The following is a 13,515-nucleotide window of genomic DNA, read 5'->3' on the forward strand; positions in this document are numbered from 1 at the left end:
CAGTAGTATTTTGATATTACGCGGGTTTTCTCCTCTGCCATTGACGCTTGCTGGTGGGACGAGATGCATTCTGGGATACCTGTCTGTCTCAAGTTTGCACAAGTCACCTCTACATGCATCCTCGGTAAAAGGGCGGATCAAGAACACATCCGGGGATTTGAACTGGACTTGGCTAGATGTGAACTTTTGAATTGGGACAGTACTTGGGCAGCGACTGATGACGTTTCACAAGTCCACAAGAACACAAGTACAGACAAGAACGCAAATTGAGAAACGGCACGTCTCCTCACTCTCGCAGAATGCACTCTCCCTGCACTTTTCAAGTGGCCTCCGTTCCGCTCCCATTTTGATTTGTGTTGATTGCAGTACGACAATAAAATAAAATAAATACAATCTCCTCAGTCCTCCGAAGATCCCGAAAAAAAGTCCGTTGGTGCTTCAGTGACAACTTCGCTCAGAGAACCTGTCAATCACAGCTGTCAATCATGACGTTGTTGCATCCCGTTGATTCCCGTAACTAACTAAAAACAAACTTATTTGAAAAACAGACACGTGAACTTACATCAGCGTGATAAAAACGACAGAAAATGAGAGAAAACACCTTTCGAAAAAAGATGTCTGAAGTGTAATTTAATTGTTTAGTTGGTCTCACGTCCCGTTGAATGACATTGGGGAGGCTGGGTTTATGACTAGGACCAGTCACCGGGGGGCGATCGAGACGCTTTGGCTTCACTTTCGTTTCCAGGACTTATGCGGCATGCTTACAGTCGAACAATAATAGCCTACACAGTAAACCAACTAAAAAACAATTCACATTAGCTAGCTAATTATATGTCTAGCATCGCTCTTCTATAACGACTCTTAATGAAGCAGCACTGTAATCTGCTTCTGAAAGACTGAAGAAGAGCGTCTGGGTGCGGGTGACTGCTGAGTGCCGACCCGCCCGTTACTTCTTTCAGATATTCAACTCCAGTTAGTCACATCACATGACTGCATCCAGCAACGATAAAAAATAAAATAAAAGTGTGTGCGCGTATTACTATTATTACGGTAATTTCTGGAACAGCAGAGACCGCGCTTTTTTCTTCGAGTTGCCCAGAAGAACTGTTTAATAAAATAAAATAAACACGTTTTGAGATTGTTTTGTACTTTGTTATCCTTATTATTCATACTAAGTGTCTGTGGCAGTGGTGTAGTTCTTTAAATAATGTTTTTTTTTATTCATCTTTCTTTAAAGGACACATTTAAGTCCATGTTTTATTTAGGATGTGTTACAGGTTACAGCATAATTATTTGCAATGTCCTATACTATATGCAGTCTACCTCATATGAAACTACTTCATTGCAGCGTTTGGGAGATATTTGACATTCTTTGATTTCAAAGGCCTATAAAGACCTAATTTCTAATAAGTAGAAAAAAAAACGAATGGGACGTCCCACATATGCACACCTCATGAAACCATTTTACTGCAGCATTAAGAAGAATATAGAAACCATATAATGTATGTCTAAACTCAGCAACAAAGTATCTTCTGTTTTATTACAAGGAACATTAATTAGACACTTTAGACAAGATAGTTGTTCTTGAGACCCTGCTGCCCCAATGAGCATTTCTTGTCAAATTACACACATTCATTTAGCAATTTCTATTGTATTGCATTCTTCTCTTGGCATTTAATAATTTTTGACTTTTTTAGTGCAAGTTAAATATCTTTTTTTGGACCTTCTTATCTATAAAATAAAACCTGCAAAATAACTATGAACTTCTGAATATAAGGCGTTTTTGACTACATATAACAATTATATATCACATTATCACCTATAAAAGATTATATACAAAATTACTAGTTATCAAGATTGATGTGTTTTGGAATTGGTATAATGTGCTTGAAAAATAAAATATGATCAGAATATTTATATACCTAATAATATGTATGCACTGCATATTCATTCCTATATCTTGCATCTATACTGCTCATAGACAACCCGGCTGCAGAATAAATGAAACGTGTATACTGTAAATATGGGATTTGACTATAGCATGAATAAATGGGAACTTTTTCAAAAAATTGCAATTACCGTTGGTGTCACTAGTAAAGTTTCTACCACTAGAGCTCACATTTCTTTATTCACTTAACTGTTACAGTACAACTGACGTTAATAGACTATATTATAGAGTGTACAAGTTTCAAAGATTAACATCACAATTTAGGAATGTAAAAAAACATGCAGAAAGACACTATTTCTCTGCAGCAGGACAGATCTCCACGCTACTGTTAGTGACCCGTATTCCATAATGGCCTGCCCAGAACTGTGTATCCACCCCTCCATGAGTGAAACGAATAAACCGAACCCCACGTCCATAATCCTTAAAGACGTGTGTCATCTGAAATAAACAAAAACAAATGCAGACTTTGACTTTTAGTTTGATAATAGGAGAATAATTTAAAGTATTTTCCTACTTACTTGACACCACGGTTCATCGTTCCACTGTTGAAAGAAAACTTTTTCAGGCTGAAAAGATTTGATGGTTTTTTTCCTCTGATCAAGCAACTCTACACAGACCTCATATTGACACCCACAATCATGGCGTGGCGCATACCTGCAGGTAAGACATAACACGGGTACTGCGTTCGTAAAGGGATAGTTCACCCAAAGAATAAAATTATACTATCATTAATGTGGAACATAAAAAAGAGGTTTTGAAAGTCAACAGGGTCAAATAACAACAACAACAAAACATTTTCAAAATATCTTTTATGTTTTAAGGTTTGAATTGTTTGAACAAAATTACACTTAACAACACACAATAATAAAAATTACAAATGTAAAATATAAATACAAACATCAATATCATGTTGTCATATTGCAACAAGGCACATGTGACCCAGAGGGACAGGTCATTCACAAAAACAATTATCACATAAAATAAGAAATTCACCACCTAAGATACTGTAGCATGAAATGGGAGTTTGATTGAATACTCACCAGTCTGATATTTTGATATGAGGTTGCAGTTGATCCATGAAAGCACCACTATAACCTTCTTTCGTCAAATCAATCAGCTGTCGTTTCAAACATGACCTGAGGACAAAGTTTGATTCAAGAGTGATTCATGTGTGGATTGGCTTCATGATTGATTGAACTTTCTTGATGGGTCTAACATACCCATAAGATGTTACAAAACATTTGGTGACTGTGTCGTCCAGAAATGGTTTCCTATTTTCCTCGGCCGCCCAGCGGTCACCTCCATTCTCTACAATCTCCCATCCTTGAAGATCATCTAATAAGAACATAAAAATAAAAAAAACACAGGCACAAACATTCTTTTTTTGTTATATATATACTGACATGTTCTGTAAATTCCTAATTATGTGGCTCACCATCAGCTCTGGGATTCTTGAGCAAGTTCCGCCGTTTCTTAGTTATAAAGTAAAACAGGCGCCAGTCCTCTGGGGGTCTGGAAGCATCACAGGGCTGGATCCCCTCTCTCCGACAGCGCTCTCTCCAGTGTGCAGCACTGTCCACCAGCTCCTTCCACTCACAACACACCAGCCGACAGACTCGCACCACCTGATGTTCAGGCAGGTTCAGTAGGATCTCCTCAACCACAGCTAGAGGGACATCTGGCTGCAGAACTGTGCACTGACAGAGGAAGAAAGATTCCCTTTCAGTTCTGATCCTGTTGGAAAATCCAGCTGTAGAACATGGTGGCTGGTTTCTAGATGGTCATCAGCTACAATGTTCCAGAAACTAGTTTGCCCACTTTATACTTGTATGACCAGCTGATGGATGGCTAGAGTGGTGAAGGGCTGACGTCAAAACCCGGAAGACAGGTTCCCTCGAGATTTTCCTATCGGGTTTTTCATTTTATGAATAAAATAAAGCCTGTGGTAAACATAACTTGACAATACTCTAAGGTTTTGTTCTACAACGTAAACGGCACAGTGCACACACACCCCAAACTGTCTAGCCTACTTATTATAGTACTAAGTAACTAGGCAGTTTGAAACATAAAAAAAAATAAAAATAAAAATGTTTACTTTGTAACGTCACTTACCAACAAAACGTCCAATTATCGCAAGGTATGTTTATCACCACGGACTATTTTGTGCTCATAAACTGAAAATTTCCATTATAAAACCCCATAGGAAAATCTAGACTAGGCCAAGTCTTCCGGGTTATTTGATGTTAGTTCTCAATGTAACTTACTTCGCCTGAACTGCATTGCCTCGAAGCAACATGAATGTGGTCACTCTCTGACTGACCCATTCTTGTTTTTTGATAAGACATTGGTCCTTTAATTGACACGTTTGTGCGTCTGGTCCTACGTGTGGAAACACGGAAGTGACGTCTCATTGCCTGACGAAGTTACAGTAAAAAACGCAGATATACAAATAACTTCGCATTAGTATAGTTCTAACCAGCGATAAAGAGTGTCACTGCAGCAGGACTCTAATCTGCTTCCGGAAAACTGGAATATTTGGAAGCGGGGCGTGTTGACGACTCACTAACGTTACCGGCTGACGCTGTCAGAGCTGATCCGTTATAGCCTAACGTTACTTATTTCCAGCTTAGATCTCCCGCACACGTAGCAGGATTCTGGTCGGAATCCCAATGTATTCCTTTGAGATCATGTTTCGACAACTACCTAAGTATTATCAGTGACGCCATGCCCATGGCTCCTCCTACAGCAGTGACGAACACGTAAATACGCTTGCCTCGCCTGAAGTGAAATGTAGTCGAGAGTTGGCGGCTGCAGTGGGGAGGAGTGAAAAAAGTGAAGGCAAGACGGACAGATCTCTCTTCTCGCAGTGGATTTAGACACCTGTGAGATCAAAGACGGATATCGCGGGATTCACGCTCGTGCACTGTGTTGCTAATAAACTGGATGTAATTTAAGTTCTGTTGCTTTTATATGAAAATAAATACAATGAACAAGACACCCAAAGTATGCTTATTGCTTGTTAATTAATTCCATTCAAAATACGTGTTTATCAATAATTTTTACTTTAAAGGGACAATAAGTATCTTTTAAGGTATTTTATTATCTAAAATCAATATTTTTATTCATAAATATGTCCTCAATGGTGTACAAATACCTCGGCCAATTATCTGACTTATCCTTATAAATGAAGAATTTATTATCTTTATACATGGGACGGGTAGGTCCATAGACATCTATAGAGCTGGTAAGTCCCGCCCCCTCCGTAAAACCCCGCTGGACCTCAAAGTTGAAAAACCGTCAATGCAAGTGAATGGGAGAAAATAATTATTTTCTGGTCCCGTTTGAATTGTGCCATGAATGTGAACATATGTTGTCTGTGAATTTTTTATATAATCTTTCATGTTACAAGTTTGACAGTATATGGTATGATTCGTCGGCTAGCAGTTGTGGAAAAGAAATAACGAGAAAGACTACATGTCGCCTATGTGACGTCACCGCATAAAGTTGACTTACCCGTGGTTTTCGCCAACCTCAACGATTTTGTCCTCTCCCTGAAAGAAGGCGGTGAAGTGCACCAAAGACACAGCCATGTCTAGCGGGATCCGTGAGCTAGAGCCGTGAGCTAGTGGTGTTGACGTTTCAAACGCGCCGAAAGCAGCGAAGAGTTGTAGTCCACAAAGTGCTCTCACACAAAGTCTACCCGTATCAAACTTCTACCTGCTAAATTGTAGCATTTTTCACATGAAAGATTATATAAAAAATTCACAGTCAACATATGTTCAAATTCATGGCACAATTCAAACAGGACCAGAAAATAATTATTTTCTCCCATTCACTTGCATTGACGTTTTTCAACTTTGAGGTCCAGCGGGGTTAGCGGAGGGGGCGGGACTTACCAGCTCTATACATAGTTCCCATCATAGATATTATATAGAGACTAGATGCCCTATTGGCCACTGGGCACCGAGAAATACGGCGGCCATCTTAAACCGGTCGTACTCCTAGTTTCGTTGCTTAGCAGCAGTCAGATTCCAGAGCACTGTGGAGCATTTTCCTGTTCTAATCGGCGGACCATCGCAATATAGGGCCCGGGATTACTTTTCACAAGTAATTTTTAACATTACCGTACTTTTGGTTTTATTTTGTGAATAGAATATTACCAGATAATTGAGAAGGAGCAAGGATCTTTGATATTACTGTACAGAAATCGTAGCCAGCTAACGTTAGCTAGGCTGTGTTTACTGCATCACTCGACATGGAGAGGCTGGGTAAAGTAATAATTATAAGAGCTTCTCGGTTATCAGATACAAGCATTCAACGGCCCTGTAGTATACATATATAAACATATATATTCAGGGGGTGACGAGTCGGCCTACAGAGCAGAGGTCCATAGACTGGTCACATGGTGCACAGGAAACAACTTGTCTCTCAACATTGGGAAAACCAAAGAACTGATCATAGACTTTAGGAAGTGCAGCGCTGAGCACCGACCTCTTTCCATCAATGGGTACCCGGTGGAGAGAGTGCACAATTTTAAATTCCTGGGAACCCTTATCTCGGACCGACTCACATGGACGGACAATACAGCAGCAGTGGTAAAAAAGGCACAACAGCGCCTGTATTTTCTCAGGATCCTTAAGAAAAACGACCTGTCTGAGAAACTGCTGGTAATTTTTTACCGTTCCTCCATAGAGAGCATCCTGGTGTACTGTGTAACTGTGTGGTACGCTGGATGCTCTGTAGCTGATAAAAAAAGGATACAGAGAGTAATCAACACAGCACAGAAGATCGTCGGTTGTCCTCTCCCTTCACTAGAGGAAATCGCTACTTCAAGACTGATGTCAAAAGCAACCAAAATTGCACTTGACTGTTCTCACCCTGGTCACCAGCTGTTTGAACTCTTGCCCTCAGGGAGACGTTTTAGATGTCAAAAGACAAGGACTAGTAGATTTAAGAACAGCTTCTTTCCTAAAGCAATAACAGTCCTAAATGAAACTAAACCTTTTAAGTTTTTTGATGCAGTTTGCACAGCTACTTAACATTTTAAAAGATATTTATTAGCCACTAATAAATGAATGAGTAAATTTATGTGGATTAAATTTGGGATGAATGATGAGTGAGAAGTTGAATGTACACGTGGGTGCGCGGGTATGTGTGTGTATTTGGGGGGGGGGGTGAGTGTGTGTGTATGTGTATGACCGCAATTGTGTATGTTGTGATAGGAGTTTTTTATATTTTTAGTGTTTTATATTGATTGTAATTGAGTGTGTCATGATAGGAGTCTTATATTGTTTAAGTTATAATGGTGCACCTTATTAGAGTGGCTCTATAATTTCATTGTACACAAATGCAATGACAATAAAGACATTCATTCATTCATTCATATACATATAGGTTATTTGTGTTTGCCCACGTGATATCAGGAAGCAATCTATGTAAGTTAATAACTTTAACTTACCTGTGTAACGTTAACTTTAATACACACATGACGGCGATGCGCAAATCGAGTGTGTGTGAGTGTGAGAGAGAGAGTAAGTGTATATGTGTGTGTGTGTGTCACATCATTATTGTTTCTTCAACTTATTAAAATATCTTACTTTACTGAAACTATCTGTTTCTGCTTCTTTATCATATTTATAGTGTATGATTTATAAAATACCTTATATCCTACATCACATATTTAGATTTTGGACGTCTGGTCACTTTATATCTGATATCAGAATATTATATTACTGTTAAGCCTACTATGAATATTAAAATATGCCGAACCATGTGTCCTGTATCATAGCTACATGAATGACATTTGCAGAAAAAAACCCCGCGTGAAAATCAGTTCGGTATTCAGTGAGGTATGATTAATTAAATGCGCTGACAGCTCATTGCACCTGCCATACAGAATACACTGAGTGGAGCGGGTGACCGGTTTAAGATGGCGGCTCCACGGCTCGACCGCGCTAATAGGCAGTCGCGGTCGATAGGGCGTCTATCTATATGATGTCTATGGTTCCCACAGGCCAATTAATGTCACATGACCTCCCCGGAGACGCCATCTTTGATGGCATAAGCTGCATACTAGGTGTTTCTCAATGTCAAGGATACTTCCTTGGCAGGACGCGTCCTTCCAAGTCATTTCCTTCAGAGGCTAGGCGAGGATCCTCTTTAGGATTCGAGAGAACACGTAAATGGAACATTCTAGCAAGTGCACGTCATTGCAACGTAATTTGTAGCCTATAATTTGTAATATCAATACGGTAGTAATTTGTACTGGCATTTAAACGTTAAACTTTACTTATATGACGGTTATAACAAATGTATGGTAACGTAAATATAGCCTACTTGCATTTAAAAGTATATTGCCCCGTTATTGCTCCGACTCCGCTAACATCCGACATTTTGTATTTTTTTTAAAACAAGATAGCAAAGCTGCGCGCATAGGATTGTGGGCGATTTGATAGCGCGAAGAGCGCGAAGTCTACACATATGCACCCTTTTCTGTATATGGGATATTTTCTGAACGAAGGACTCCGCCCTTGGTTGAAATTCTGAGGATCCTCGACATTGGAACAGTCCTTCGACGGATGTCGATGACGTAGCATCCTCAAAATTCCGGCTTCCGAGGATCCTTCCTTGACATTGAGAAACGGCTACTGTCTATGATAAGCTGCTGTGTTTACAAAGTTTTACAAGCAAATTTCGAATATTTCTTTCTGTTTATAATGTTACGAAAATCATGAAGTGACAGAGATTATAAAGAGACTCTATTAACACAAGACAAAGAGAGGTACAATGCGAAAATTTCAGTCATAAATGGTGTGGATCTGTATGCGCTAACGAAGGAAGCACTGCATGAGCACTTATTATGCAGCTTTGCCGCAGATAACGTTACAGTATTATCATGTGTACCATTATCTGGTATTGGCTAGGAGTTTTTACACATGTGAGTAATTCCGAGCCTGGAAATCACTGGAGGCGTAACGTTACAATCAGTTTGCCGTGGGTTGGGTTGGGGACGTTTGCTCAAGTGCAATCAATGGAAAAGTAGTCATCATAGCGAAGATATGTAGCATGATGCTAGACTATCTGTCTATTAAAAAGCCATAGCCTGCACAACTTAATTCCTATGTCCCCCTTAAAACAGTCATCGGTGCTTTCTGTAACTTGCATGTACTTATTTGTACACTGAAGAATAGGGGTGGAAAGGTACATGTACTCGTATTGAACCGAAACGGTACGGACGTCACTGTATAAAAATAAATAAAACTTGCCTGCAAATTAATTAATATAATGCGGAACTACTTTATATGCGGGTTCTTTAGGGACATAATCTGAGATTGTAATGCTGGAATGCGTGTGTGAGGGAGAGAGAGGCGCGGGCGCGATCGAACAGTGGAAACAATGTTGTTTTTGTATGTTTTTAATACCCCGTCATTTTGTTCATACAGCAGGACATCATTCAAACTGCAAATTGCATCGGTATATTGTAAAATCCAAATTTAACTGAACCTCCGGCACGATTTGAACATCCATTGACCCAGCAGGAGATGACCATTTTCACTTTTTATCACGAAATTAACTCGTTTCAGCTTCTCCTTCTAATGTTTTGCCCACAGAAATGGCGGCGGGTCGGCAAATGCCCGTATGTTGTGACGTCATGTAGGAACTATGTATAGAAAGACTAGATGGCTCAAGGCGGAGTCAGCTGTGTCGTCACTTGGCGGCCATCTTAGGTCAGGAGACTGCGCTGCTGCTCCCTGCTGCTGTGGACGGAAGGTGAGTGACATACGCCAACTAAAATGCTCGTAACCTGCTGAATTCTTGACGGATTTACAAACGGTTTGGTTTATTACAAACCTTATTAACGTGGCTATGATTTGTGTTGATGCCGATGTTTAAATTGTAGCTTCACGTTTTGAGAAACGCTTAACATTGCAGCGTAGCTGTGTATAGCCGCATCCCTGACGTTTATGACACACCAAGCCGTTTGAAAATCGGTTGAAAATTGAGCAAAATATAGTTATTTCAGCACTACATGCACAATAGACTTTAATGTTATAACTGGACGAGCGGTCCTGTCCTAAGATGGCCGCCGTGTGACGTCGTCGGGTCCCATTGGCTCTCAGCGCCGGTAAGCTATCTAGCCTTTCTATACATGTCTATGGGTAGGTCCACGGAGGCTTCCATGTAGTTCCGCCATCTTGCAAAACTATAATAGCAGAGAGGGACAAAAAGTACTAAGCCAACGCGTTTCCACAACGCGTTTTCGTTCAGAGCCAGCCGAAACCAGCAGAAACGCAGGTGCAGAGCAGTGAGAGGCGCTTGAAACTGCACCGGCAAGTTTAAAAGTCTGGATTGCATTGTTATTATGGACCATACATATGCCAAGCCACAGGAGAAGAAAACATCGTCGCCAAAAAAGACAAAAATAGAACGTAAAAGGAAACGTGACCGTAGATTACAGAAAATAAGAGTTAATGTAGCTAATGTGGCTAATTATATATAGCTCTCCTTTTTCAAAAACAATCCATTAGCTCAAGTTGTGAATATTTTGCGTGGGATTTCCCCCTTTCTGGTCAATGTATCCCTGCCTCTGCTTAATTATTTTTATCCCCGGTGGGGATAAATTTATCCTCCCCTCAAAGTGATCATAGTGCTACTACATAGTGGCGAGACGGATCACAAAACTTATCACAGATCCGTGGTTTGATTAAAGTCAATTTTATTTTAAAATGATTACTCACTCACTCTTGAGCGTCTGGCGCGAGTGATTTCAATGTTAAGTCAATGTAAAGACGCGTTTATGCGCGTCTAGAGGTTCTGCGGCGCGGTGTTTAGCACGGCGTGGTAGACGTGAGCCTCATTCTACTCCAGTTTGCGCGAATGAGGCGAATTGCTATCACATATAATGTCTTTTCTATCATTTCACTGTAGCTCAGCATCGCGATGTAAAGTTAACGTTATTGCATGATCACAGTCCATATGTGTGGGGAAAGATAAACTATTAGAGTAAAAACATTAATTTTAACAGCAAAATTAGTTTGAATGCAAAATACAAATTCACCACTAGCTGGGAGTAATTCCTACATAATGTCCCTTTAATACAGACATGTTTATATATATATATATTTTTTTTGTTTTATTTAATACAATGACATAGCCTAACCCATATCGCACTGTCAGACAGTTTGGGAATATTCGCTCATAATTTATACACATAAAACATGATATCAGAGTTTTAAAATCAAACATTTTAAAAGAGAACAATACATCACGGACCAATGAGCAAAGTCAGCAAGTCGTTTCCCATCATGCTTTTGATCAGCGCAGTCGGTGGAGAGCAACAGCGCTCGACTGCAGAATCCGACACGTCCGCCTTGCGCTCGTGAGTTTTTTGACATACGTCAGCATGACATCAGAGCCAGGCAGAGCCAGATGGCTCTTTCTTAGCCTTCTCAATAAGGTGCGAGTTTGGTCTTTTATAGCCTATCACTGTATTAGTCCATTAAGCTACCGGTAAGCGTTGTATATGTCCAGCAATCCTGAATTATTGAGGGAAACCCACACAGCACATCGCTGCGATATAAAGTTAAAGGACAAGTTCGGTATTTTACACTTAAAGCCCTGGTTTCAGATAGTTTCTGATGAAATAGAACGGTTAAGATTGAAATTTGGACACATGCTGCTGGCCACCTCCACAATGGCTGCTTAGGTGCACTGGAACAATCCTTCCCAAAACGCATTAAACTTTCGTTTACAAAGACGTGAAACTCACAGAGTGGTCAGGGGTGTTAACTGATATGCTCACACAAAAATCGCTGCCAAAGATTTTTGTGTGAGCATATCAGTGAGTGAACACCCCTGACCACTCGGTGAGTTTCCATACCGGTGTGTGTAATCTACTGCTTTTCCTGCGCAGTTCCTGGATGTCAATGTTGAATTTACTGTCGAATTTGAACCACTGAATTTGTGTAAGCGAATTTGTAAGGCGAAATAAAATGAACCGAAAATTGCCTGTTGAATATTATAGGTTGTATTTTTAAACAGTTTGAATATTTTGGAAGTGAAATATGAAAGGAGAATATGGATTATTGAATTTTCATTAAAGGTGCCATGTGTAAAAATTGAGGTAAAAATATCCCAAAAATGAGCTACACGCATCAAAAGAATGAGAAGAAATAAGGGCAATGATGTCATTCAAAAAATGTCAAGTTATAGTGCTGCAGAGATATCAACCTTAATTAGCATTAGCATTACTAGCCACGGCCCGACAGGTGTTGTAATACCAGTTTCGGCCATGGGAGGCGGTATGCGGGCAACATAACCACCAGCCAACCTGCAATACACGAATAACTCGCACGGCTTGTGGGCGTACTTGAACCTGATGTCTATCGTGTGGAAAGTACCATAGACAGTAGGAAAGTACAGCCCACTACTTCATTTCAATTCAGGGAAGAGAGCGGAAGGATGGCTGAAGCCTTTGGCAAGAGACCCCAACAACCACCGCGCTCTGAAGCACAAATCAGATCAGATAAGAAAAGGACCGCTCGTCACGGTCCGGGCTCGAAAGCGCGGGGGACGGCGAGCGAACTGCAGCGCATAGCCCTGTTTTACAACGTTCAGCACCCATTCTGACACGCCCGGGATCGCTCCCCATGCTTTCGCACGCATAGCTAGGGGCAGAATGGTCTCCGTGTTCTGAGCGCCGCACTGCGCGGGTTGGAGAAACTGAAACGGAGGTATCAACACGGCGCGCGCGCCCTCGTTGTCTGAAGAGTGCTGCTCGCTGACGACAGCAGCCAGTTTCACATTCAATGAATCGGTCGCTAAGGACGGAGAACAATTTGTGGCGCGAACAGGTCATTTGTAGCCTACTGTATCTTTCAACAGTGTTCGTGTTTTTTTTTTACTATAGTAGAGATGATCGGTTCACGTGCGCTGTCTGATGTTTACTGCATCACTCGACATGGAGAGGTTGGGTAAAGTAATAATTACAAGAGCTTCACGGTTATCAGATACAAGCATTCAACGGCCCTGTAGTATATATATATATAAATATAGGTTATTTGTGTTTGCGCACGTGATATCAGGAAGCAATGTAATAACGTTACCTGTAATACACACATGATAGCGATGCGCAAATCGAGTGTGTGTGTGTCACAAATCATTATTGTTTCTTCAACTTATTAAAATATCTTACTTTACTGCAACTATCTGTTTCTGCTTCTTTATCATATTTATAGTGTGTGATTTATAAAATACCATATCCTACATCACATATTTTGATATGTGAGGTATACTGCCCCCATCTGGTATGGAATGTGGAGTATGACTTGATTTTTTTTGCCAGACAATTACACATGGCACCTTTAATGAAAATGTGTTTGAAATGTTTTGAATTGAAATATTCACAGCTTAAATATACAACCATGTTGAATTTCAGCCCATAAAAATGCAAGCCCTAAAAATACAATGCATTAAAATGCAAACATGGTTAATGCAATGCATATTTTTTTCAAGTAGGCTAGTGCAATTTAACAGGCTTTTTTATTTCAAAAACATTTGGCATTATT

At 40.2% G+C, this 13,515-nt stretch overlaps 1 protein-coding gene across 2 annotated transcripts; it reads right to left on the reverse strand.

Moving 5' to 3' along the window:
* Positions 1-2,109: 2,109 nt before the first annotated feature.
* On the reverse strand, positions 2,110-4,853 carry LOC306985489 (F-box only protein 6-like). 2 transcript variants are annotated; one of them, XM_079587791.1, is made up of 6 exons: positions 4,213-4,853; positions 3,384-3,645; positions 3,169-3,283; positions 2,989-3,084; positions 2,467-2,602; positions 2,110-2,386 (listed from the first exon to the last, which is right to left on the reverse strand). In XM_079587791.1, exons 1-6 carry the CDS (start codon positions 4,357-4,359, stop codon positions 2,240-2,242), a joined length of 903 nt encoding a protein of 300 aa, XP_079443917.1. In that variant the 5' UTR covers positions 4,360-4,853; the 3' UTR covers positions 2,110-2,239. The 2 variants fall into 2 exon arrangements, with proteins under 2 accessions (XP_079443917.1, XP_079443918.1); XM_079587792.1 differs by having other exon boundaries at positions 2,110-2,334; positions 2,495-2,602; positions 4,213-4,686.
* Between the last annotated feature and the right edge of the window lie 8,662 nt (positions 4,854-13,515).

This window comes from Phoxinus phoxinus, assembly GCF_949152265.1.
Source record: "Phoxinus phoxinus genome assembly, chromosome: 18".
NCBI lineage: Eukaryota > Metazoa > Chordata > Actinopteri > Cypriniformes > Leuciscidae > Phoxinus > Phoxinus phoxinus.

Excerpts from the sequence above, each read along its gene's own strand:
- LOC306985489 (XM_079587791.1), bottom strand. The coding sequence starts at position 4,359 with ATGAGACGTCACTTCCGTGTTTCCACACGTAGGACCAGACGCACAAAC. Across the intron at positions 3,646-4,212 it reads GGCAATGCAGTTCAGGCGAA|TGCACAGTTCTGCAGCCAGA; the intron begins GTAAGTTACATT and ends TTCCTCTGTCAG. Across the intron at positions 3,284-3,383 it reads CAAGAATCCCAGAGCTGATG|ATGATCTTCAAGGATGGGAG; the intron begins GTGAGCCACATA and ends TGTTCTTATTAG.